This window comes from Cyanistes caeruleus, chromosome 10 (genome assembly GCF_971803275.1).
Source record: "Cyanistes caeruleus chromosome 10, bCyaCae1.hap1.1, whole genome shotgun sequence".
In the NCBI taxonomy this organism is placed as follows: Eukaryota; Metazoa; Chordata; class Aves; order Passeriformes; family Paridae; genus Cyanistes; species Cyanistes caeruleus.
The window spans coordinates 1,598,738-1,624,333 of NC_141710.1; the positions used below are offsets into that span (position 1 = coordinate 1,598,738).

Consider the following 25,596-nt stretch of genomic DNA (forward strand, 5'->3'; position numbering starts at 1 on the left):
TAGGAAGAACTAATCAGCTACAGCAGCTGCTATAAGTAGTTTTTCCAACAGGTAAAGAAATGCAGCTCCTCAAGAGGAAAGGGAGACTCCCATTCATCCACCTTCTCTGTTCCTCTCGACCAGCCAGTGCTACCAATAAAGTCAAAGGTGGTAACTGTTCTTCACAAAAAGCTGTTGAAATAAAACACTCTGTCTGGAGGGTATTTCTTCATGCCCTCTGAAAAACAGAGTGGGATTGGAGAGTGTGGGCCAGCGTGGAAGTGTGAGAAGTGCTGACCCTGCAGAATGGAACTTAAAGAAAGGAACTTAAAGAAGGAAGGGAAACAATTAAAAAGTAGATGAAAATGGAAGGCCTGTGGGAAAATTAGAGCGGGGATTGGCTGAAATTACAGAGTTGACTTCAAGGCATGGGGAAAATTGCAGAAGAAACAGGATTTCTTGGAGTCTTTCTGAGGGAAGGCTGCACCCACCTCCCAGGCTGTGTCTGCTCTGCTCAGCCTGCACCAGGACTGTCTGCAGGCCCTCAGACATCACTGAGCACTCTGCCATTAATGTGCTGATTCAGGGACCCGTGGTATTTTCTCAGCCTAACATGACAGAAATATTATTTTTCAATACTGTATAAGGCAAAAGGAGACATTACAGAGAGGGAGGGAAGGCTGGAAAGATCCACTTGGAGAGATTTGTTTTGCACTGTGTTTTCTGTCTTGATTTAATAGTGAGTTGGCTCTTTCCAGCAACTAGGCAGGGGAGGAGGGAAGGGAATATGTTCCCAGCCTTTAGCCAAGAGTGTCCCAGAGCGTCCCGGGCGTGACCTCTTCCATGTTTGTTTTTCTTTCCCTACAACTGACCCAGATGCTGGGACTTGAGACTCGGGCCCTCCTGGCCTGTTGAACATTTGCCCCTTCTGGTACAGCATGTGACAGTGTCAGGAACCAGGCTGGGAACAGTACCTGGAACTGTTTTTCTCTCCAGCAGACTGTTTTGTCCGGTTGCATTCCAGGAAACCAAAACCCGTGAGAAAAATGCTGGGAGCGCACTGCCACCCAGTGGGGATGGAGAAGGGATGGAGCAGGGATGGAAACAGGGATGGAGCACAGGGATAGAGGCAGGGATGGAAGTAGGGATGGAGGCAGGGATGGAGCAGGGATGGAGGCAGGGATGGAGGCAGGGATGGAGGCAGGGATGGAAGCAGAGATGGAGCAGGGATGGAGGCAGGGATGGAGCAGGGATGGAGGCAGGGATGGATAAGGGATGGAAGCAGAGATGGAGGCAGGGATGGAAGCAGGGATGGAAGCAGAGATGGAGCAGGGATGGAGGCAGGGATGGAGCAGGGATGGAGCAGGGATGGAGCAGGGATGGAGGCAGGGATGGAGCAGAGATGGAGCAGGGATGGAGCAGGGATGGAGCAGGGATGGAGCAGGGATGGAGCAGAGATGGAAGCAGGGATGGAAGCAGAGATGGAGCAGGGATGGAGGCAGGGATGGAGCAGGGATGGAGCAGGGATGGAGCAGGGATGGAGGCAGGGATGGAAGCAGAGATGGAGCAGGGATGGAGGCAGGGATGGAGCAGGGATGGAGCAGGGATGGAGCAGGGATGGAGGCAGGGATGGAGGCAGGGATGGAGCAGGGATGGAGCAGGGATGGAGGCAGGGATGGAAGCAGAGATGGAGCAGGGATGGAGGCAGGGATGGAGCAGGGATGGAAGCAGAGATGGAGCAGGGATGGAGCAGGGATGGAAGCAGGGATGGAAGCAGAGATGGAGCAGGGATGGAGGCAGGGATGGAAGCAGGGATGGAGCAGGGATGGAGGCAGGGATGCAGCACCCAGGCCCTGCCAGGCCACAGCAGCTGGGGCAGGAAAAGGCCTTCCAGGCACAGCACTCACCCCAAACACAGCAAAGAGAAGGGAAACTACAATTTGGTCTGGTTTATTTAGTAAACTAATCTGTTTTGATCTGTTTTATTTTGTAAACAGCCGCAGTGAATGCTCAGTGGAAACAAATTAGCGTTCATTTACATTTGCAGCCTGTGCAGTCTCTGGAATGACAGCAAGGTTTGCAAACTGAGATGGATTTTTTTTTTTTGGTCATGCAGAACTGAAAAACCGACAAAAGTATCTTCAAACAAACAAACAAGCTAGTTCAAACTTAATCTAATGTGCCAAACACTGAGGAGGAAAGCACAGCTTTGGGAGATGCAATGTTATGTTCCACCAAAGTTACAAATATTTAATTCCGAAAGCAAGTTCTCTTTTCTCAATAGTAGGTATTGCAAATCCAGCTTCACACAATAAATAGTTAACCAAACTCTGGGACCAGACTGAGCCAGTTCAAGCACATTCCAGGGTAGATATGGCTGGGAAGTAAATTTCCCACCTACATTTCTTAGCCTGATTTGAGGTATTGCATGTTGGCAGGAGTAAACTACTGCTGGTCCCTTTGTTTTTCTGTGGAGGGAAGGAATTAATTTAAGGATATCATGTACAGGGGAAACACAAGGACTGAGCGTATTTACAGATCCCCCAGGAGGACCTGTGGTGATGTTTCCATCCATTGCTCCCTGAAGCTACAACCCATCCTCACTGAGTCTGTGCCAGGGAGGCACCCGGCTCCTCTGCGGTCAGACAGAAACCGCCCCGGGCACAACCTTACGGATGGGTGTGTAAGACTTCCTGAGGGTAACACTGCCATGGTGAGACACTCCCCGAGGCAGGACACACTCTTCTGTCAGCTTCTGAGTTTCAGGGTCCCAGCAGAGCACTGTTGCAATGACTTCGTTCTTTTCATCTCGGCCGCCCGTGATAAACAGCTTGTTGTTGCAAGGAGAAATCCCACAGCTGGCTCTCTCGTGGGTAAACTGAGTCACCAGGCACCACGTGTCCTCCTGGGGGCTGTAGGAGTAGAGAGCTTTCATTGCCCCACCTGGGAAGGAAATGGATATTGGTTTGCACTGGCCATTCCTGGAAGGGATTTTAATTAAACCATCCACTTGGACAAGACTGTTCCTGACAGTCGTAAGAACGGTTTCTGCCTCAAAGCCAAGAAAAAACAAGGTCACAGGTCACAAAACTTTATTGTTTTTAAAGTCTAATCTGCAAAAGACCACTTATTGTTCATAAGGCTGTGGAATATAGGGCCAGAACAAGCTGCTGTGATCCTTCAGTGTGATCACAGTGCACCTAGCAACAGATCTTTCTCATACCTGCTGCTCCAGCTAAGGACACATCTTCAGAAAAATATTATTTTGTTTAAAAGACCTTACATCATGGAGGAAAACCATGATCTTTGTAAACTATCACTGTTAGAAATGGCTACAGGATTTTTTCACTCACTCCTCTAACTTCATTGTCCATCTGTCCGTCAAACCTCCTTCTTCCTGGAGCTGGCTGCTTTCCAAAACCCCTCCTTGTTTAGAGTTTGTCAAACTGAATCAATAATTTTTCTATGGGTTTATTAAACAGAGTGACCTTCAGTTTCTCTGTATTTCCCAAAACTGAAGTTATTAATTAAACTTTTAGTGCACCTTTTCAGTCTTGCAGTGTCCTTTTCTCTTGAAAAATGGTCAATACCTCAGTTCTCAAGAAGGGCTATGAAAATATAATCCCTCCCGAGATTGCCAACAACTAATTGGTTCTATTCTGAAATCTGTAGGCACTGAATGTGTCTTCTGTAGTAGCTGTACAGAATCACAGAATTGTTAGGGTTGGAAGAGACTTCTGGAGATTATCCAATCCAACCCCTCTGCCAAGGCAGGGTCACCTGGAGCAGGTTACACTGGAATGCATCCAGGAGGACTTGGAATGGAGACTCCATGACCTCACTGGGCAGCTGTTCCAGTGCTCTGTCACCCTGAACATAAAGAAGTCCTTCCTCAGGCTGAGGTGGAACTTGTGATGTTGTAGTTATGGTCATTGTTCCTGGTCCTGTCCCTGGCCACCACTGAAAAGAGTCTGGCCCCGTCCTTCTGGGTAGGGTGGGGGAAACCTTGAAGCTATGATTTTACTGATGAGGTGCAACAATGCCTGGGATCCTCCCTGATGGCAAAGTGAGCATTTTTCTGTGGTACTTATAATAGATGCTGAGTTTGACAATAGGAGTGCAGTATCTGAAGGGTGATCAAGTCATTCAGAGGTGACTTAATTGGAACAGACTGAAAACAGACAGTGTTAGTTGTAGTGATTCACCTGGCAGTTGGTAATTCATCAGTCTGGGAATTTGATTGCTTTGGATGCAGTAACCAAATGCTCTTTTATCTTTTAAACTTCAGATGGGGCATCTACTCCTCTTGGAGTAGATTTTTTTCTCAGATATATAAACAAGAGATTTAGTCGTGGATGTTGCTGGCTGAAAGATGCTGAATGAATGTGACTGGAGTTTCATGGCTATTTTATCAGGAGTTATATCAGCTGGTCTGTAAGTCATGTGCCTTCCCTCTCTGTCATCCTGTGCAAACAGGGAGAGGTCAGCTCCAGTGCTGAGGACAAGCATGAGGTATTTATGTACACAAAAGGGGTGTGTGTCTGTGTGTGTGTATGTGCACACACATGCAGATTATAAATCTCCCTCCAGAGCACCATTAATTATTTGGTGAATATTCCAGCTGCATGCCAGCTCTTAGCTCCATATTGATTATATTGCAAGCAGGAAATTCCCTGCACCAAGGCTGAGAGAGGGAGGGGAAATTTTACAGGACTACTGTTTTGGAAATAAGTGCTCTTTTATTTTGATTTTCCCAGTGCTATCTGGGGATGTGTGCAGGCTCCCTCCTCCCCCTGTAGTTCAGTTCACCACCATCAAACTCTTGTTCTTCCAATTTTTTTTTGCATTTCTGGTGATTGAATTAACCTCAAGTACAATCTGGAGAAGAGCTCTGGGTCTTTGGGTCTCAGTGGCTCTGCTCCTCTGACCTGCTCCTAGTACTCTTATCCCTGCATAAATCCTGCATGCAGTGGGCTGTGTAACGCCCCTGGAGAGGAGAGGGGACATGATGTAGCCATGCGATTGTACCCTTGCCATTATGAACACATATTTGGATGGCTTTAAGCTGTCCCTGGGCTAGCTCCAGCTTTCCAAGTTGGCTGCCACACTAACAGAGATTTTGACTTGGTGACCTTGTGCTGGATTCCCACCCCTCACTGAGCTCAACGTGAAGAGCCATCCGACCATCTGATTACACTGCGTGGAGCATGGGGGTATGGATGCTAGCTTTGGAGCAGGCTGCAGAGAGCTGCAGAAACTGCAGGCCCATGGCCTCTCAGTCCTGCCTGAGAAGCTAGCCTGAGAACTTCATAGGAGGATTTCAAAACAATCCTCAGAGACAGAAAACAACTGCCAGGTGCTGTTTGTCTGTCCTCTTGTTTTCCTTGCAGGAGAGAGTCAGGGGGGTAGTGTGCCCCACTGACCAATGATGATGTAGCACTTTGCTAACCAATAAGAGTTTCTTTTCTGTACTTTTCCACGTATCTGTCTATAAGACAAGCCTAGAGCAATAAATTAGAGAGATTCTCCTGTTGTGACTCCCTTGAGAGTCTGTGTCATTCTTTATCGCCGTTCCCAATCAGAGCGACATGGGGGTAAAACTAACCCAGAAGCACAGGAACAAGCCCTGCTGGGTGCAGACAAGGAGAGCTTCACTTACCCACCACGTAGATGTGGTCCCTGAAGCTGGCAGCGTTGATGCACTTGGCCTCCACGGGCATGGCAGCCCTCAGGCTCCACGTGTTGGTGGCAGGGTCATAGCACTGCGTCTTGTCCGTGGCCAGCTTCCCGTTGGGACCCCCCCCAATCACGTACAGCCTCTTCTTGTAGCTGGCTGCAGCAAAGGAGCTCACGTTGACCATCAGGGGAGCAGCCTGGGGACCAAAAAGAATCATTAGTAACCATGTGAAGCAGTCAGACTGATGCCTGTGGGGAGGGAGCCTGTGGAATTTTAAATCAGACATCCCTTTTTAAGCAGGGTTCAGGAGATGATGTTTCTAAGGATAAGGGAGGAGTATGTTTCAGCTTTTTCCTAAGACTGCGAAAAACCCTTATTAAAAATAGGCTCTGTTCAAATGCTGGAATTAAAATTACTTTATCAATAATTCAAAAGCTAGAAAATTTCAGAAATGCCAAAAATCTCCTTTGCATACTTAAATACATTGCAAAAAAGCACAAGAAATTTGTTCCTACTAATATTTCTACTTGCAGCTGTGATTGTTAGAGCCATCCACATTGCTTTGTATAATAGAGACAAAGGGTTGTGTCTGCTGTTATGATGCCTAATCTCATTACTGTCATGGATTAATTGGTTTCCTAATGCTCTCCTCTCATTGCTTGAGGTACAGTGAGCAGAACTGGGGGGAAGTGGGGGTTTATCCTGTTTACTTTCAAACCTGTACTTTCAACTTAAATTTATAACCTATATCAAATATATGCACAGCTTGACAGACACATTTTATATATATATATATATATATATAAAATGTCTCAGAGCAGTTTTCAGCCTGTGCTCTGGCTCATGTATACTATTTTCTTACTCCTTGATTTATGGACTAATAGTTTTAAAAGCCAACTAATAAAAAGAAAGGCATTAGATATCTCACAGGAAGCAAGTGACTGGCAATGCAGGGATTTTTGCCTTCTGAAGGATATGCATTTCTATAGAAGAAAAAAAATATTTAGGGTTTTTAAAGATCAGAAATAGTTAAAAGAATTATACAAGATCATTTTTATGAATCCAACCCTTAATATTTTCTGATTAAAATGTTCCAAATGATTAAAATGTTATGTGATGCAGCCTCTTACCTCTGACCAGCAGTTATGAAAGGGATCATACGCTTCCATGCTGTTGATTCTCTGCATGCCATCAAACCCCCCAATGACATACACTTTGCCTCCCAACACTGCCATTTTATGTCTCCAGCGCCCAATATTGAGATACTCAATTTGTATCCATTTGTTGATGGAGGCGTTGTATTTCCAGACATCGTGCTTTGTTTCTTTGCCACCTGTAGTGTACACGACGTGTAAATATGATAGCACAGCTTGTGTTTACTTCAAAACTCCAATATGTTCAAATCTAAGTGTGTTCTCTCACAATGGAAAGTGAATCGTTATTACTGATTGTTAACTGGTCCTGTTACAACAGAAGAAAATTTCTGCATTTGGTTTACTTAATAGTGAAGGAAATGGAACAATTTCTACAGCTAAATATTCAGTGAAGATAAATCACTGCTCCTCACTTGACCAGACCACAACCACTTTCATTTCAATACTGAGTGCACGACCAACCACACAACAGGGTGACATGCAGGAGATGTTTGTGCAACACCAGGGCTTTGCAGAACTGCTGCAGAGGGACAAATAAACAAATATGATTTAAGTAAGATAGTGGAGGATGCTGCAGCTGATAGTGCTAAATTCCTTGAAGACAGGCCTGCACTGGAGAACTGCCAGGTTGTGCAGGGCAGATCCAGCCAGACCTGTGGTTTGCATCATAAAGCAAAAGACCTGACTGAATTCCTACCAACAATAGTCCTGCAGGATTTGGAAGTTCTACCATTCAACGCTGGGACCATATGGCTGAGATCTCATTTCTGTGCCTCTCCTTCTGGTCTCTTTCTCTACAGACTTGAGTATGCTTCATATTTATAACTTGAAGATCAAAACTGGACCCTGCCCTGCAAGTGGATCTTTCCTTGTGCTAAAGCAGAGAGCAGTGTTTTAAACAGGAGCTGTTGTTTGCCTGCAGTTTCTGTAACTGTAGTACAAATGGATCTAGTTAAGCCTGACACCACATTTACAGACTGAGTAGCTTACTCCAGCAACCCGATTAAACATTTGCTTCACTGGTGAATATGCTGAAAAGAGAATTCATATTCCAATGAGAAAGTGTCTGCCTTCATTGGTATTCTGTACTGCAGAGAGATCACTGCAAACTGATGGGGCCTATCTCTGGGCCAAATAGCAGATTGAATGGGAGATAATTAGCATGCTAGAAAGAGTCGTTTGTAATGCTTTTGTCCCAGTATTTTTCACATGTATGTGTTGAATTTTATTTGCACTCAAATAGCTGAAGTGGCCAAAGGGCCTGAATGCAGCATTCATGGCTACAATGGGGCTGAGAGACTGCAGGTGTTCCCCTCAGTCTCCCTTGAAATTTCCCTTTGCCATTGAGCTTGTGCTTTCCTCCACAGGCTGAAACTCATGCAGTAGCTTGAGCTGGACCAGTGGATGAATTTGCTGCTCATCAGGGGACAGGGAGAGACTTTTGAGGCGATTGGAGGTTTATTTTGTTTCTGTTTTTCCTCTGGACAACAATTCTTTCTCATTTGAAGATAAATTGTACCTAAATTAGTAAAAGCATCAGAATGGTGAATTCATGTCATTTTTAGTATACTACAAATGTAGTGTTCCAGGCCATCCAGTCAAAGTATTTAAACTGTTTTGGGGAAATCATGATCTAACTGTAGCCATAATCTTGTGCAAAGGGCTTTCCTATTTTCAGATGCAAAAATAGCAGGGAAGACTCCAAGACTGTACCAAGATATGGAGAGAAATGAGCACATGGAAAGGGAGATCAGGTTAGGAAAAAAGAAAGGCAGGTTAGAGAAGAAGCAAATTACAGGAGCTAAAGTAAGAAAATAAAAGTAGAAGGACATGCAGGAGGAAGCAGCTGTTAATCAGGACTGAGACACTGATAATTGGTTTAGCTGAGAAAAACATGCTAATGGCTTTGGTCTGCTCAGACTTTTATTTGTGAGCAAAGGGCAAAAAGGTGAAAGGCAAAGAGGGAATGGAGAGAAGAACTCAGAGATATGAAAGTAAGCAGAGAAGGAAGAAAGAGAAGCTGTGAGAACAGAAGCAAAGGGAAAGCCAGCTTAGACTCACCACAGCAGGGAATGTATTAGCCTGGCCTGGAGGCAGCCTTGATAGAACATAAAATAAAAGTGAAGAAGAGACATTGAAAAAGAGGTCAGGAATGAAAGAATGCAAAAAGCCTTGAAAAAGAGGGAAGAGTAACAAATTGAAGGCAAATGGAAAAAAGACCTCTCAGCTCAAGGGTGTGAAGGAATATTCCCTAGTTGAAATGTTTGTCTTAAATTCCTCTCTACAGCTACCTTTTAGCAAAAGGACTAATGCCAGAAACTCTCTGTGGTGGACTGAAAGGAAAAACCTTCTTTATTTGTAGTTATGGGAAGAGTAATCTCATTCTTATCCCAGGTTAAAGCTTTAATAAATGTTAAATTGGAAGACTCAAAAATAAGTGGATTACCAAAAGAAAGAATGCAATGGAAGATATTTGAAAAAAGGCAGTAGACCACTGTTCAAACTTACACAAAGCTTTCACACTTTGGCCTACTCTCCTCCTTTCTACTCTTCTGTGTTAATGGAGTATAGAATTTGGTGGTCAGATTTGCAGAAAGGAAGTATTCTACCTATGAAGTCCCTGCTCTGTATCAGGGTCTGTAATGCCACAGCTTGCTGTCACTTTTCCTCTAGAAGCAGGAACAGATCATCAAACTTGGTTTTTCACAGGCCATCAAAAGCAGCTTGATCAACAAGCTAACAGACTTGATTTTAACATTATGCTTGTCAGAGTAAAATCTCTGTAGTTCTGGGATCAAACCCCTGTGTGGAGCTCAGCTGTATTTGTATGGGAAATTAGATATACCTCCTGAAGCTTTTGGGATGATGATCAGCACGTGAGTTATTCAGATTCACACTGGGTGTCTGGACCATGGGATTTCTTCTGGCTTTGACAGTTTATACTGCCAAGTTAATAACTGTGGGTGGGCAGTTCTAGAACTCCTGTGATGGCAGCTTTCAGGGGGCAGCCAAACATCAGTGACAGTTCCCTGCAGGTCCTTGACTGGCTTATGCAGAATGACTCGAATTCTGGCAGAATTTTGCTTATGCATGTGGAGCTTCAAATGGATTTGTCATGAGAAGATGCTGAAGCAATTTCTCATTTCATGTTTGGTAAAGTGTTCCCAAGAACCCTTCTGTGACCTCAGTCACTGTTTAGGGTGCTGCACACAATTACCCATGCATATAGATTAATACTGTTTAAAAAGGAACCCTGTGCTCAAACCAGAACTAGGCAGTGTCCTTACACATCCAGTGCTCTCTCCAGTGTCCAAAGCCAAACATTAAAACACCTGTAGTGCTCAATTTTTCTAAAGCTGCCTCAAGCACTGTCTTGATAAAAGCTGGAAATAATGATGAGAACCCTTTTCTCCCCTCTTGCACTCCCAATCAGCTTCCTTACCCGATATGTAGACTTCATTTTTTAGAGTAATGCATGCAAACTCCACCCATTTTCTATTCTCATTCTCCGGCTCCTGCTCTGTGATTGGTAATTTTGCTACTTCCAGACGGCTTCGCCTCAAAGGATCCAGGCAAGTCACTTCTGCTACAAACTTCTCATCTTTTGTACAGCCCCCTATGATCATAAACACCTCAGACTGGAACTCGTGCATCCTGGGCTTGGTCCTTTCTGTAATAATCTAAATGCAAGTGAGACAGAGTCAGTACACAGGGCACTTCCACCTACAATTACAGAAAGGCCAGGTGACCTTTTTTTTGATTAACTGTTTTTCAAATCACAGCAGGCTTACATCAACTGAACCAATTAGCCAATGCTTTCTAAGTTGAAAACCTGAAAAGCATCCTAGGAGCATTCAGTAAAGGTTGCTGTATCCTTCTTTCAGCAGGATTTTTTCAACTCTGGACTTAGTTGTTTTTGCCTGCCTTCTAGGATCCTTTCAGATCCTTTTAGGAATTACCAGGATGGAACCAGGAGCTATGCAGGTGAGCAGTAGTGCCAAGGCTGGGTGCACAGCAGCTGGCAGAAAAGGAGAGGCTTTATTTGAGCTGACAGAGTGAGGGCAGGGTAGGGGGGCCCCAAGGATTGTGTATGCTTCGGGGAGCTTGGAGAGAGCAAGACTGCAGTCAGTGCTAGCAGAAAATAAGTGCTCTCATTGTTTGTCCTGAAGAGATATGTTAGTGTCAGTATAATAAAATCCTCAGCTGTGGAGGGGCTATTTTTATTTGTTTCTTTGTGTATAAGCTCTTATTTCAAGCCAAAATTAGAAGATTTACTTAAAGCCAGCACCAGGCTCTGAAATGTGCTTAGCTCTAATTTACTGCTTGTTGGCTCAGTTTATTGACCAGATCTTTGTTTCAGGGACACTGGGAAAGGTCCCTTGCCAGGTAGATGTTCACCAGGAGCAAAGAATGTGAGGGGTGCTTGGAAACTTGTGCTCTGCCTGGAGGAAATGCTTGCAAACAAGACTCACAGATGAAATACTGTGTCAGGAGGCAACTTGCTTAAAGTTTTACTTCTCGTTCTTCTTTTAGCATGCTTCTATAAATCGGTATAATTTATCCGTATTAAAAAATATTATCTCTACAAACAAGAGTCTTGCATTTTGACTATGTCTGGAAAGTGATTAGGCACATTTTTATAGAACATGAATCCCAGAACCTGGCAGCTTCCAGGACTCTGTTTGAACCTGTCTGCCACCACTGCCAGGCGTCAGCCCCAGGGAGGGCAGCTGGCAGCGCTGCCTGCTGCGGCAGCCCCTTTGAAGGTGAGTGTAATGCGTGTTCAGCCCAGGGCAACACTCCCTTCCTCTGTTCTGCATGCACCTGACAGCACTGCTCAGTGGGACAGCCTTCCTCAGGGAGCTCCCAGCAGCCTGGCCAGCACTGCCCCAGGTCACTGAGCACTGTCTTACACAGTCACCAGCACAGGGAGCACCTGGTGTGTCCCCGCTCGGTGACACAGGTGACACATCCACAGTGAGGGATGGGCCCACAACGCCCTCCTGCCCTCCTCTGACTCTGACTCTGACTGAGGAGGGACACATTTCCTCACACACTCACCTACTTTGTTCCTGTTGTGAAATCTGACCTCTTGGTTGCTCTCCCCTCTCCCCCATATTTTGACCAAGGAGATGTCACTGGTACCTAACTTTCCAGAGGGGACAGGCAATGGAAGAGCCAGAGATCCACCACAGCCTGCACCAAGCAGGCAGGACAGGACTTGACTGGATGTCAGGATTAATCTGTCTCTGAGTGCAGGGACCTCTGCAAACAGCAGATGGGCAGTCCTCTCCTCTGGAAAGACACTGTCTTCTTCACAGGAGGAAGACTATTTCCTTTATGAAACATTTTCCCCCACTAGTAACAGGGGAAGATGTTACATATTCACATTTGAAAGGTCATTACAGATTGTGGCACAGTTTGGTAGGAAAATTATTCCTCTTTTCTTAGGCTTGAAGTAACAGCTGAGAGGGTGAGGTATCAGGGCTAACATCATTTGCCTTTTTACTAGGGAGGCTACCTGGGGTCTTCATTTAGCAAAAGTCTGTATGAAGGGTCAAGCTCAGATGTTCATAAACAGGAAGATGTGCACTTTGTTTTAAAACAACCCTCCAAAAGCTTCTGAACCCTCTAAGACAGCAGGATAAATTCTGACTCCCATTTTGAATTTTCAGTAGCACCAGTTAGTGAAAATTCAGCGTGATTACCTTTTTTCTTCCAATGGCATTGCTCCTTCCAAATCAATTTTTGAGCTGAAGCATGAGACATGTACAAAGAGTGGCAAATACCTTCCTGTTTTACTCACCTCATTGCCTGACAGATGGTACATTCTTGCTTCTTGGAGCAAAGGAAAGACATCTGGACACTGTCTAATGAGTTGATCAGCTTCAACAGTCTCTACAAAATACCAGGGGTCCAAGAGGGGCAGCCGGACATTCTCCAGCACGTAGGGCAGGAGAGAAAACCTTTCTGACTCCTTGTAACGGACCCAGTTCATCACTGTTTCGAACACCTGTGACTCTTCGGTGACACACAGGTCATCGCTCTTCAGCGTGCTGCACAGGATGTCCGCAGGCAGCTCCAGGAACTCCTCGTAGTTCAGGACCTGGGTGAAGTTCTGGATAATGTAGTTCTGCACCTGTTGTTTGAGGCTGTGCAGGGAGTGGGCATCAGCCAGCCTCAGGATGCCAACGCAGTTCTCCGGCTGGAGTGCTTCGGTGAGAAAACTGGCACAAGCGTCTACCATGCGCAGGAACTGGGGGCAGAAAAAGCACAGAAGGGTTACTGTGTGACTGTGTCTCAGGAGAGCTATGGAGCAACCAGCCATGCCCAATATAGCAAAGAGCTGAGGGAGACAAGAATTAGATGATCTGAGCACAGGTATCCCCCTAGATCTGCGGTCTAAAATGAGAATTTCTTCCTCCCACTGTTTTTATTCCCTGTGCATCCAGTTGTTCCTCTCCCCTCTTGAAGGATGCAGAAGACCTGTGACAGTCATGAATTTTATTTTTTTCATGGAAGGGTTTCCTACTATTCCCTTTTCCTCCATGAGATCTCAAAGCACTGGCAATCACAAAATTACAAGGCACTGATAAGGACCCCAGGCATCCAATTTGCTTCCCCTGCTTCATCTTGCATGTCAGCTCAGACCAACTAGAACAGAGTCTGCTTTTAGAGTGAAGGTGGCTCCACTGTCTGCATTTATGCTCCCACCATCCAAACTCCAGAAGTATCTGAGGCCTTTTGGGAATTGAGCACCGAGGTCTGTGAGGTTTGGGGCAGAAGGAATGGGCAGCAGTCCTAGACTGGGGTGGGTGGCAGGAAGAGATTGGCCATCAGCAATTATTTTGAGCTTCCTGACAGACAGGGCTTTCTGGTTGTAGGGGAGGCCTTTAGAGGGTCTAGTGACCTTTGTCATCACCACTGGCTGAAAAAAATACTGATATGCATTTTACACACAGTCTCCTTAATCAGAGAACTGGCTGTGTATGCACTCAAGACATCACAACTACTCCCTTAAATTTCCTTGGCAAAATAACCCCACATGAGGGTCCCAAATGCACATATTCTGGGCAGGTATCCATGGGGTATTTCTAAAAACCATGATCTGAGCTGGATGGCTGATGACTATTGAGGAATTGAGAACCAGTTTTGGGTAGAACTGATCAATTACAGTGCTTCATCCTAATGGATTTTCTGTCACCTCTGTGATTTCAGATACAAATATTGCCACTGAACAGTGCAAAAAAGATGGGTCAGAGCTAATGTTGTACATTTCCATCTGTGCTTTTCTGGTTATTTTTCCATTCCGTGTCAGCAAGCAAACCATTTTAACTCATGTTTTCTCACTGGGGAAAGCTGCACAACAGTAATTGAGGGGCAAAGAGGAAGCGAAACATTTTTAAACACTGTAGTATGTAGATTTGTTTCAGTAATTAGGGTAGAATCTTCCAGACTTGTCGGTGTCGTGTTGACATATTTAGACTGTTTATCAGAGCTGAGCGATCTCAGACGCTGTGTACAGACTGCCTGGTTCCTGTTTTACATTCAGATGTGGTCAAAAGTTTAGAGAAATGCAACTAACTGATGAACGAGGCTATGTGAGGTCTCAGAATGTGTTGCTGCCATTGTGATAAAAATAATGTCAGTGGCCCGCGGTGGCACCGCGGCACAGCTCAGTGACCCCTCGGCACCTGCCACATCCACCTTGCCTGCTCTCAGGGCTAGCACAAGGCAAGCACTTTGGACTCATCAGGGCATTTCCTTGAGCATCTGAAAGGACTGTGCCACCAGGTAGGCTTCAGACCTGAGGCACGTTAAGCATCAGCCTTATTAAGCTTATTAGGGATAAGCATTCAAAGTTGTCAGTAATGAGACACAAAAAAAAACCCAAAAAACAAACCTAGGATTTGCCAAGGTCATTCACTGAGTCATCTATGAGGCTGGGAATAGACCCCAAAACAAGGTTCTCACCAGCCTGTAGCAAACCTCTGTAGAGTTCTCTAATTATTTATACATGGCTTGTTCAGAGCGATACTGACGAGGTGACAGCAGAGGTTTTCTCCCAGGCTGTGCACGTTGGTCTCACGGCCAGCAGGCTCCAGTCCTGGCTGGGTGGCTGTTTGTGGCCAGGCAAACACAGAACTGTGAGGTGTGGCTGTGAGAAACAGCCCCTCTGAGGGCTTCACCAGAAAGTTGGGCTGCTTGGGAGAGAATCAAGGCAGGACTTTCCCTGGTTCTGCTCCTCATCTCTGCGCAGCACCGTCTCCACACCACTGCCTTCATTTAGACAGTAAATTCCCCTCAAATATCCCCCAAAAGTTGCTCAGCATATGTCAGTCAGTCCCAGGAGAGCAGGTGGGTGACTCAAGAGAGCATCAGAAGGAAGACACCCCTGAGCCTCTGCTTCATCTGCTCTGATTATTCTGGCTGATGAATTTTCTGTTTGTCCACTGTGAGTACCCCTCCTAATGCCATTCCAGGCACTTTAAAAGTCCTGTTCCCTAAGAACAGTTTCTTCAATAAGTTAGTCCTTCTCCTAATACCCATTTGCATCCAGGTTCTCGCTTGCTAGAGACATCCCATATCTTTACTTGGCCTCCAGTTGGCCTTCACTCTGAATAGTAAAATTTATTCTCATGTAAGTCCCAGCTTTGATTCGATGGTCAAGTGTAAGCAGTGCCAGCAGCCCTGTCTGCTGGCTAGAGCCCCCAGGAAGGGAAGGGAATGGGGACTGAAAGGTCTCTCATTCATAATCCCTCTCTGTATGCAGCACACTTCATGGCCAGCTCCTGCACCCTGCAGCTCGGTCACCGGCTCTGCTGCGCCTCAGGGACAGCAGGGCCCGGCTCAGCTGTGACACCTGCGCCCCGAGGGAACCCGGGCTGGAGCCAGCCCAGGGGCACGGCCCCATCACAGGGCTGAGGGACACGGCCCCATGGCAGGGCTGAGGGACACGGCCCCATGGCAGGGCTGAGGGACACGGCCCCATGGCAGGGCTGAGGGGCACGGCCCCATCACAGGGCTGAGGGGCACGGCCCCATGGCAGGGCTGAGGGGCACGGCCCCATGGCAGGGCTGAGGGACACAGCCCCCTCACAGGGCTGAGGGGCACGGCCCCATCGCAGGGCTGAGGGACACGGCCCCATGGCAGGGCTGAGGGGCACGGCCCCATGGCAGGGCTGAGGGACACGGCCCCATGGCAGGGCTGAGGGACACAGCCCCATCGTGGGGTCGCTCTCCGGGGAATGGAGGCTTCCAATGGGCATCACAGCCTTTGGCATTTCCATGGCAGTGGGCATCACAGCTTTTGGTGACAATTTCTTTCCCCTCTGGGCAGAAGCCTGCTTCTCTCTCACCATTTCTTTGCTTCCACCGCTGCAGCTGATGTGGTCCCTCACCCAAACCCTGCTGAGGGAATGGGTAATACCGAGGTTCCTGGAGGGGTAGGAGCAGTGTAGATGGGTTGGGAGATTGGTGCTGAGTTCTGGTGAGGCAAGCAGGGCTCCCTGCCATGGGCCTGGGAAGGAGCTGGGATCTTGACCCTTCCCAGGGGTGAAAGGATGAGCAGCTCTGCAGGCAGTGTGGGTGGCAGAGGCTGCTGGGCGGGATCCAGGGTGGGCACCAACCTTGCAAGTGAAGTGGCTGGGCAGCCACCAGCCCAGACAGAGGAGATGACTACTGAACTCATGTTGCAACTGTGCTTTAGGTGGAAAAAATTTGTCTGGGTCACTTGAGGGTGAGGCTTAGCTGTTCAGCAGCTCCCTGTTCCAAAGCCTTCACCTGCTTCCCTCACTGTGGCAGGGATGCCTGTTCTCTCCAAATAACCCTCCACCTCTTCCTGCTGTCAGTTTTGACTGCATTTGGTCAAAACTTATTAGAAGGGAGTAAAAGAAGGCATTAGTTACATAAAACCTTTTCAAAAACAGTTTCAAGAGAAAAGCAGATAATTTACATTGGAATATCTATACTGCAATATTTAGAACAGTGCAAGGTATTTCTTCTTTGGTTCTTTGCCAAATCTGCTGGGTTAAAAAGAGGCACTGCCACCAGTTCTTGCTGGTCAGATACAAAGATTCTATTTGGAATTTGGATTTCTCACATGCCACTAATTTAAAAGAATTTACGGAGCAAAAATGTTACAATAAATTGCAGAAATAATCTTTTCAGTTGTTGATATAGCCAAATGAAACATTTGATTCTTTGCACTCTGTTCTTCAGCATAAATAGCATGGACAAGCTGGCAGAACTCTAGTTGTGTCAGCTTGATATAGTAGATTATTAAAGATTTAGTAGTTACTAAATCTTTCTTGCAGAAAACACATTTTCAGCCCAAACTCTCACATTTATAATGTAAGGCTTTAAGGCCAGATAAAACTTGATAGTATCCAAGACAACCAGTTTTTAGCTCAACATTCCTGGTGTTATAGGTTTATCTATTTTTTCTTTTTTTCTAATTTACTATTCTTACTTATGTTACCCTCACAATTTTATCATTATTCCAACAGAGTTTGATGGTTTTCATAAAGCACCAGCCTTAATCTTGATTTTAATGAAAAATAGGGAAGATACATTAAAAAACATAAGTTTATACTTTTGATCGTTCCAGAAGGAAACAAACAAACAAACAAACAAAAAACCCACAAAAAGCTGAGTAATGATCCTAAGGAAAAAAGCTTCAAAAGAAAACAAAAACAAGACAGAAAAGTGTCCTGAAAATGACCCAAATGAACCAAAGGTTCATTCACTACCAGTTGGTAGTGTTGGTGTCTTGAAAATGTCATTGAGTTACTGCACTGCAGGCTCAGGTGATATTAAAATTACCTTTGTGAATTTTCTCCTAACATCTAATCTAAACCTCCCTTGGTACAAGCTGAGATAATTTCCTCTTGTCCTGTCAATTTTTACCTGGGAGAACAGCAATAAGGGCTTCCCCCCGAGCCTGCTTTGCTCCAGGCACCCCCAGCTCCCTCAGCCACTCTTCACAGGACTTGCGTTCTAGAAAGCAGAGCTCCAGAACTCCAGAGCAAAATCTCCATGCAGGATTCAAGAATGCGAGTTCCCTCATGAACCACAATGATCACACAATTGGGTGTTTCTTGCCTTCCTTAATGAGAGGACTGGACACACACGCACATTGGCACTTGGCAGGTTATGTTGGTTACAAATTGTTGGCAATTTGCAGCATGGTACCAGACACTGCAATTTGGTAGACCTCACCAGTTTACAGGACACGTGAATACCTGGTGGACCACAGGCTGAGTAACACTGCCCAGCTCTGACCTCCCACAAGTCCCAGGTCATGACTAAAAGCCTTCACATCACAAGTTCTGCAAAGGAGGATGCTGACTTTGGCTGGCAAGCCTCCATCTCAAGGCAGGGGAGACAGAGAGGCAAGGTAGCTTCCTGCTCTGACCAGCCATGCCAGCTGCTGCCCACTAACCCTTCTGACTGGCCTTCACAGGCTGACCTGAATTCTGGGGAGCACTGCCAGGTAGGCACACATGGGAGCAGCTCTTGGAGGCACAGCCTGGCTCTCCTCCTGTTTGCATGGCACTCAGCAGAGCAAAATTCCAGTACATGGTTGCCATTGCCTTTTTTTACCTTAATGTAAGTAAATATGAAGCAAAATGGTTCCAGAACCCATGAAATCAAAGAATTTTGCAGTGTGCTAACCAGGGTAAGACATGGTGTTGCCAGAGCAGTAAGATTGGGTTATTTGAGTTATCTGTACCTGAAAGAGGCTGGCAGCTTCCAAGACCTTCTGTACATTTTGCTTTGTGATGAGCATCTTGCTGGTGTAGGTGTAGTCCAAGAGTATATTCATGGTTTCTGCATCAACTCCTTTTAGTATGATCTTCTCCTCATATTTCTCTCTTAAATCATTGCAGAACATGGCCCTGGAAAGAAAGACATTTATCTTTTACTGCATTCCAGTCAGGATGAGGCATTTTGAAAACACTGGGCTATTTAGATTTCAACACAGAACACTCTGATTGCATCATATTTTATGCAATTACTCCTGTTGAAAAGAAATTTAAAAAAACCTTTTTGTTGCTCTTTTACCTCCGTACTCATGAGTTTGATAAGGCATATGCACATGATGGATTTCTCTGAGCTGTTCTCTACAGCAGACCCAGGGCTCCATGGCAGCAAAAGGCAGCTGGAACCTTGCCTGAGTGGGAGCAGTCCCTGTGTCTGGACTGGTGCTGTGGAGCAGTGGTGGTGTCTCACCTGCTGGTACCCCTGGCAGCTCAACACCACCCTGCTTCCGAGCTGCAGGACACTGCTGGGACTGAGCCCCGAGGCCAGACCAGATCCACCTGTCTGACAGCCTCGCTTCCCAGCTTCCCAGCATATCTTTGACCACATTAATACCAGCGGTGGGCCAGGGGAGAATGGCTTATGGATTTTCTTCTAATTAACAGTCTGACTTTTCCTCTGCTAAATTTTGGGATTGTAGAGTTGTTACCTCTTGGCTAGAGAAGCAATTGAATATGCATGAATTGGAGCTACTGTTAGGCAGAAAGTGTAGTGATTTCCCACATGTACATAGCAACTCTTCTTTGGTGGATAATCCTGCATTTGAAAGGTGACCACCACACGTACCCTTCGCATTAGGCAGATATTTCATGTGGGGTATAAATCAGAAATTCTCTGTGGGTTATTTAAATCCATTTTGCATTGTGACAGCTGCAAGACAAACACACATCTTCCTCTGCATTTTCAATTCATAGATTTAAGTATTTGTTCCAATGCTTTTTGGTTTTACTTAGGGTTTTGATCAGCCCCTTCTTGTTCACTGCATTCAGAGAGGGAGATGTCACATCATTTGGAATCTGTCTCAACAGATCAGAATTACATGAGTCCGCTTGTAACTGCATTGGTGAAAACCACGTGCAGATCTAAAGTGTAATTAGAAGCGCTCTTTACCCTGCATTCCCAGTGCTTCTTTATTAGTCATATACAATGTTGACAGGACAATTCAACCTGGGAAATGACCAGAGGTCCCAAGTCTTAGGCCATGCTTTTCTTGTAAAAGAAAAAAAAAGTGTCTGCATTAAGCTGTCTGATTGACACATCTTACTGACGTGTACTTGCAAGATGTAAACAGATTTTATTGCAAAGCAGTTAGGCACGATGAATGGCAAATGGATGGAAGATACCAGCTGCTACTTGCTCTAAGAACTACCTGTTCTTTACCTCAGCAGAAATTTTATAGCAAGGTCTTAGTTACTTCAGTGTGCAAAACTGCCTCTGGACAGAGAGGCCTAACTTTGAGCAGGAAATTTGGGCAGAGAAGTTACTTGTCAGAAAAGATGTTCAGCCCAAATTCTTATTTTTCCTTTCAACTCAGCTCAGCTCAATTAGAGGTTTTATCTTCACTGCCCTGCCTCACGGTCCAGCTTCTGCTACTACTGAAATCAGAATATTTCAAAGGCATTTAAACAAATTCTCCTTAACTTTGGTGACCGCGAGATTTGGATTCATTTAGCCTCTCTCCCTCTGGCACTGTCAAGTGATGTAAGAGGGGTTGTGTGGACAGGTGGCCATCTGAAAACAGCAGCCCTCGGTTCCCACTTCTCCCTGGGAATGGGCTCCAGCACAGACAGGGAGATTGGCACACGACAGCAGTCTCAGTCGTGCGGAATTGACAGGTGCTGGTGCTTCATCTGAATGAGAAACAGGCCCATGGAGGGTGCAGGTGTTGTCTGCTCTTCTTCCTTTCATCTCTTAAGGTGGTGACTGCAGACTTGTGTAGAGCCATCCCTGTTGGGGAGGTGAGAGTCTTCGTTCCATCCCACAGACCGGAGTGTTTGATGGGGTCAGTCAGAGATACCCAGTGCAAGACACTCATGCTCAGAAACCAGCCTCAGCATTCTGCTGCTGGCCTTGCACAGAGGTCTGGTCAAAGTGCTTTGGCCTATCTGTCTCCTAATCTTCGTAATTGGTTTAGAGCTGCCATCCACTCCCAATTTCATAGGATGTGGATTCATGTAACGTGGCTGTGAGCTGCAGAAATCACACACCTAAAGCACGGTGCTCTCCCACCAGTCCTCTGCTCTAGATCGTGGCAGGGCTGACTTGGGCAGTGCTGCACAGTAGAGCTGACTCCTGTGCCCTTCCTTCTGCTCAAATGGAGTGGTTCCCATTCCCACCCTATTGCTGGTGGAGGGAACCCCGACACCACTCAGGCTGATCAGGCTGAGCTTTTCTCCTAGGGATTAAAATGCTGCCTCTGAATCTTTCTGAACTTACCCTCAGGAGGCTCTAAATCCTTCAGATGTGGCTACTAATTCCATTGTATGTTTCCCTGGTTCTTGTCCCTGTGTAATTCTAAACTGTGCCTTTGAACCAACATGTACTCTAAGAAATCCACATCTGAAGTAAGAGCCCAGTGCCAAATTTAGATACCCAAAAATGGGTAATTTTAGAAAAAATTCTAAATATTTTCTAATTTAAAATTAGAGAAATATCAATAAAATAAACAATGTTTATTGCAGTTGTGAAGCACTTGTTAAGCACCCTCTCACACTGGAATGCTTGTGCTTGGAATTATGAACCTGACTTCAAACAACCATACTGGAGCTTGAGGATGCTCTGGAAAATGGCATCAAGGTCTCACAGCCCCATTTTCCCACTACTCTTGGCTTTGCAGGATTAAAGAACTACTGTTCCACCTTAGTCAGCAGCTATTTCTCATCTCTGCTTTGTTACCATCACAGAGGTAGATGGAGAGTTAATATTTTTATGTCTACAGGTGCAGGACGTCACAAGAATTAGTCTATCTACTCTCCAGCAGTGCTGAAGGACTAGGAGTGGCTGGCTTTGTTTAACTGTGTTCCAGTCATCTGCTGTGGCTTGCCTGCACTGTGGCACCCAACGTTCAGGAAGGGGTTGTGTAACTTGCAGGGGAATGAAGCCCATGAGTCACTGGGTCCCTCTGCTTTGCTCCTGTGCATGGCTGTTAGAGATCCTGTAATAGCATGGAAAGCACTCACAGGAACAGTGTGATTTAAGAATCCCTTCTTTCTCTGAGGCCATGCATCTTCTGGTGAATTATGGCAAGATGAATGAAGCCTCCTGGTGAGCAGCAGAACCAGTGAAGCTCAGTTCCCTGCAGACTTGTGTCCTCCTTTCCCTCCTCACAGTAACCTCAGCTTCCCCTTCCTGAGCCCTCCATTTTCCCTTGTTATTCCTCTCACACACCTGAGGGTCCCTCCCAGGAGCTCAGCTCTGTGCTGGCTGTGCCCAGCAGGGCAGGGCAGCGTGGATGTTCTGGGCACTGGGTGTGCAGCCTGGCCAGGACACCCTGCAGCACACCAAGGTCCAGCATCTCTCCTCTCCTAGCTGCAGATTTCCATCAAACTCGCGGGAACTTCAGGTTTGAGATTTCCATCCTGTGCCAAACGTGATTGAAACTAACCCAAAGAGTCATGACAAGAGGCACTGTCACACAGGCTGACAGTGAGATGTAATAAATCTCAACTCTGTGGGAAGCCAAACAGAAGCACCCAGAGGGGCAGACATGTGCAGTTGCCTTGGGATAAGATGACTTCCAGCCAGGAATCCCCCCTCTTTCCAAGGGACAGGCTGTAGCTCAGGAAAAGCTCAGCAGAAAGCTGGAAAAAAACTGTTGTCATAAAATTATCTTGCCTGGTTTTAACTGGGAAGTCTTCTGATTGCAGCACCTTTACTTATAGTGAAATTGGGTTTTTTTGTCAAAGTATCATTATGATAATTTTGATTTTAATTTGTGCATCTGCTGTCCATTATGCACACAAAGCTGGTAAGAAATATTTGGGCATCTCTGCTTTTAGCTGTGTATTTTCTCATATGCAATAAATATAGTCTCTCTGTAGAAATAATACCTGTCTCCAAATATTCACAGACACAGTCTCTATTCTAGATTAGAAAAGCAGGATTGTTCTTCCAGGCAGCACTAGAAAAGCTTACCAGACTCCATTAAAATTAGCTTTCTGCTCATGTCACAAGTGGTCACAGGTTCTTTTTTCTCGTGTTTCCTCTGTAGCTGTTCAGTCATCTGACCACTTTAGCAGTAAAGAAAGAAAGAAAAAAATTCCAGCCATGCAAATGTGATGGGCTAAATAATGTTGTCTAAATGATAATGGAAAATCTGTGCTAAAACTGATACCAAGTTCCTCTGTGTGTCTAAAATTTGTTCTTGTTGGCCAGTAGTCTCGGACAGACTATCTATTGTACTGAAAGAATGAAAAATTCAAGCAGATCAGAATGATACATTGAAATGACAAAATTGCTTTCAAGGAGATATTTCCCATTGCAACTGATTTCCAGATGGAAAGCTCCTTCTCTTTCCTCCTCAACAATTTAATGCAATATACATTTTTTTACCCCAGAATGGTAATAGGAAAAATTAGCAAGTTCCAGAAACCCACTCCTATTTCAATAAAAATAGCCTGCTTCTGATGAGCATTCCTCTTTGCCCAGGTCCCAAAGGGACAAGACAGGTGGCTAAAGATACTTGTTTAAACACCCTTTCCCCAAGCACTTGTCTGCCAATATTCTGTCCTCCCTTGCACATTTCCAGCGGACTTTTTGAGCGCTGGCATCGGAACTCCGGCAAATACACAACTTGGCGCCTTATTTAAGTCTCCAACTTTAAAAAAACAAGCTGAAAGATGTATGGAATTAGAGGCTCACTGCAAATCTGCAGACTTTACTGCCCACTTTTCACTCCCTACAGTTCAAGTCTAAGAAGCAAAATAAGTTTAAGGGTTTGGTTTGTTACAAACCTTACCTGAAATAATTGCTTGCTGCAGCAAGGACCACTCGGTGACAGGAGAATTCCCTGCTGTCCACGCACAGGATGACATCTGTAAGCGAATTTTCAAGCCGAAGGTTCTCTAGGCCATTCTGGAGCACTAGAGAGAGACCTGTATCATCAAACTTGACCTTTTCAGCACTTGACACTTCCACCAGGTCCCCCATTTTCGTTGAACACTCATTGTTCAAAGAGATCTCGGGCTCCTCAGAGCTCTTCTCCAGCGTGTCCCCCATTTTCTGGCCAGCCCTGTCTCATTCTGTTGGTGCTTCGATCTAAAAAGAGCTCCTCAGCTTTGGGCAAATCACACTGCAGAAGTTGGGCGGATTTCCTGTCCAGAGGTCTCTGCTTATCTGTAGCTGTCACACACACATAACAGGAAGCCTTGCACTTTCTCATCCTGTTAACACAAACAAAGGGTGGGTTTTTTTAAGTGATTTTCAGGCAGTATCAACGTGTTTAGAAAGGCCTTAAAATGCCTCTGGATGTGAGAAGATTACAAGTGACAGGGACAGCCTGCTTCCCACCCTCAAGCCAGTCCCTCGCTGTTATCTGGCTCTGCTGGTTGCATTGATAGGTGCACCTCATGTCCACCAAGCCACTCCTGGTGGACTGGGCTGCTAAGAGAAAAAGTGTTATGTTTTATATTTCTTTTTCCAGGTATTTAGCTGGTTTGGGATTTGGTTTTGTTTTTAATAACATGCTTGCATATTTTGAAAGCCCTCTAAGTGGGTGTTTCTATCCCTCATGACTTGTTAGCTGGCAACCATCGCATGGCTTTTCCTTAAGGCTAAATGGGCACAACTCTCTCAAGGACAGAGAGCAGCATCAAAGATCTCTCAGCTCATGGTCTTCAGGCTCCACTGCTGGGCACAGGGATGTGGTCTGCACCACCAGTGTCCTGCCATCAGCTCTGAAAGCTCAGAGAGCCTGGGGAATAGTGTACCCATGCTCATCCCCACCATCCTCACTGATGGGTGTAGCTTGAGGCACAGCTGCATCTGACTTGTCCCCAAGAGAGACACGGATGGTGGCAGGACCAAGGCTGCACATCTGGCAGGGGGGACACTGCAGGGCAGCTTTGGGGCTGGACCTCCAGCATGACAAGGGCACACAGAGCTGACAGTTTTCCCTGTCACCTAAGGATGGACATCACCTAAATGAGAACCTGATCCAAGCTGAATTAATAAGCAACATAGCCTACTGAGAGTAACAGAGCAAATTCCTGGCTTGCTTAGGAAACTCTCACACTGGGAAGTAGAAAAGCAGACCTCTGTCTCCCTCTGAAAGGAATGGGGCCGACCCTCACCTTGGTAGCTTGAGTGCTAACCAACGTTGCCTTTGTGATAATTGCTTCTTGGAATCCTTGTTTGGCCATTCCACAGGTTCTTATTGTGTGTTTGGTTGCCTCTTTTGTCTCCAGCTTGTATAGCTGAGCTCACAGTGTTATGGGAAGCTTGGCTTCCCCCTCTTCTAGAAGGAGGTTAAAGCAGGGTCTGAGAGAGATAGATTGGAAGATGAAGAGGAAGGAAAGCAAAAAATATCCTTCCTGCTTTCCTCTACCTCCTTGTAATGGGGTTTTCTTCATTTTGTGTAGTCAGTGCAGCCCTTTGGCTTTTTCCTTTTCCAGCTGATTCAAATGTGTTCCTGCTGCTTTTTGTGCTAAGTTTTGCTAATGAATGCTTCCTTTTCTAAAGCCACTCCCTTCTTTCTCAAATACTCCTGTAGGAATACAACAAGAAAATGAATACCCCTCAGAAGTACTAGGTGAGCTTTAAAAATCACAATACTTTAACCCTATCTTGGGCTAAGTTCTCCTTGTTTATCATCACAACTTCTGACCTTTGGGAATTCATCTTATCAGCCTTTTCTCTGATGGTGAGAAGCTTCACATTGTGCTTATCTGTTTAAGCAAAAGCTGAGATTCCGCAGCGATCACTTGATTCCAGTTGCTGAGGCTTTAAGCAAAGCACTAATAATTGT

General features: G+C 45.7%; 1 protein-coding gene across 2 annotated transcripts; it reads right to left on the bottom strand.

The window, feature by feature from the left end:
* Nucleotides 1–1,913: 1,913 nt before the first annotated feature.
* On the bottom strand, nt 1,914–24,117 carry KLHL6 (kelch like family member 6). 2 transcript variants are annotated; one of them, XM_023933540.2, is made up of 7 exons: nt 23,590–24,117; nt 18,544–18,709; nt 12,617–13,066; nt 10,253–10,490; nt 6,787–6,989; nt 5,639–5,852; nt 1,914–2,922 (listed from the first exon to the last, which is right to left on the bottom strand). In XM_023933540.2, the coding sequence occupies exons 1-7, from the start codon at nt 23,847–23,849 to the stop codon at nt 2,621–2,623; spliced, it is 1,833 nt and encodes a 610-aa protein (XP_023789308.1). In that variant the 5' UTR covers nt 23,850–24,117; the 3' UTR covers nt 1,914–2,620. The 2 variants fall into 2 exon arrangements, with proteins under 2 accessions (XP_023789308.1, XP_086699603.1); XM_086843477.1 differs by lacking the exons at nt 18,544–18,709; nt 23,590–24,117 and adding an exon at nt 15,832–16,034 and having other exon boundaries at nt 12,617–15,731.
* Between the last annotated feature and the right edge of the window lie 1,479 nt (nt 24,118–25,596).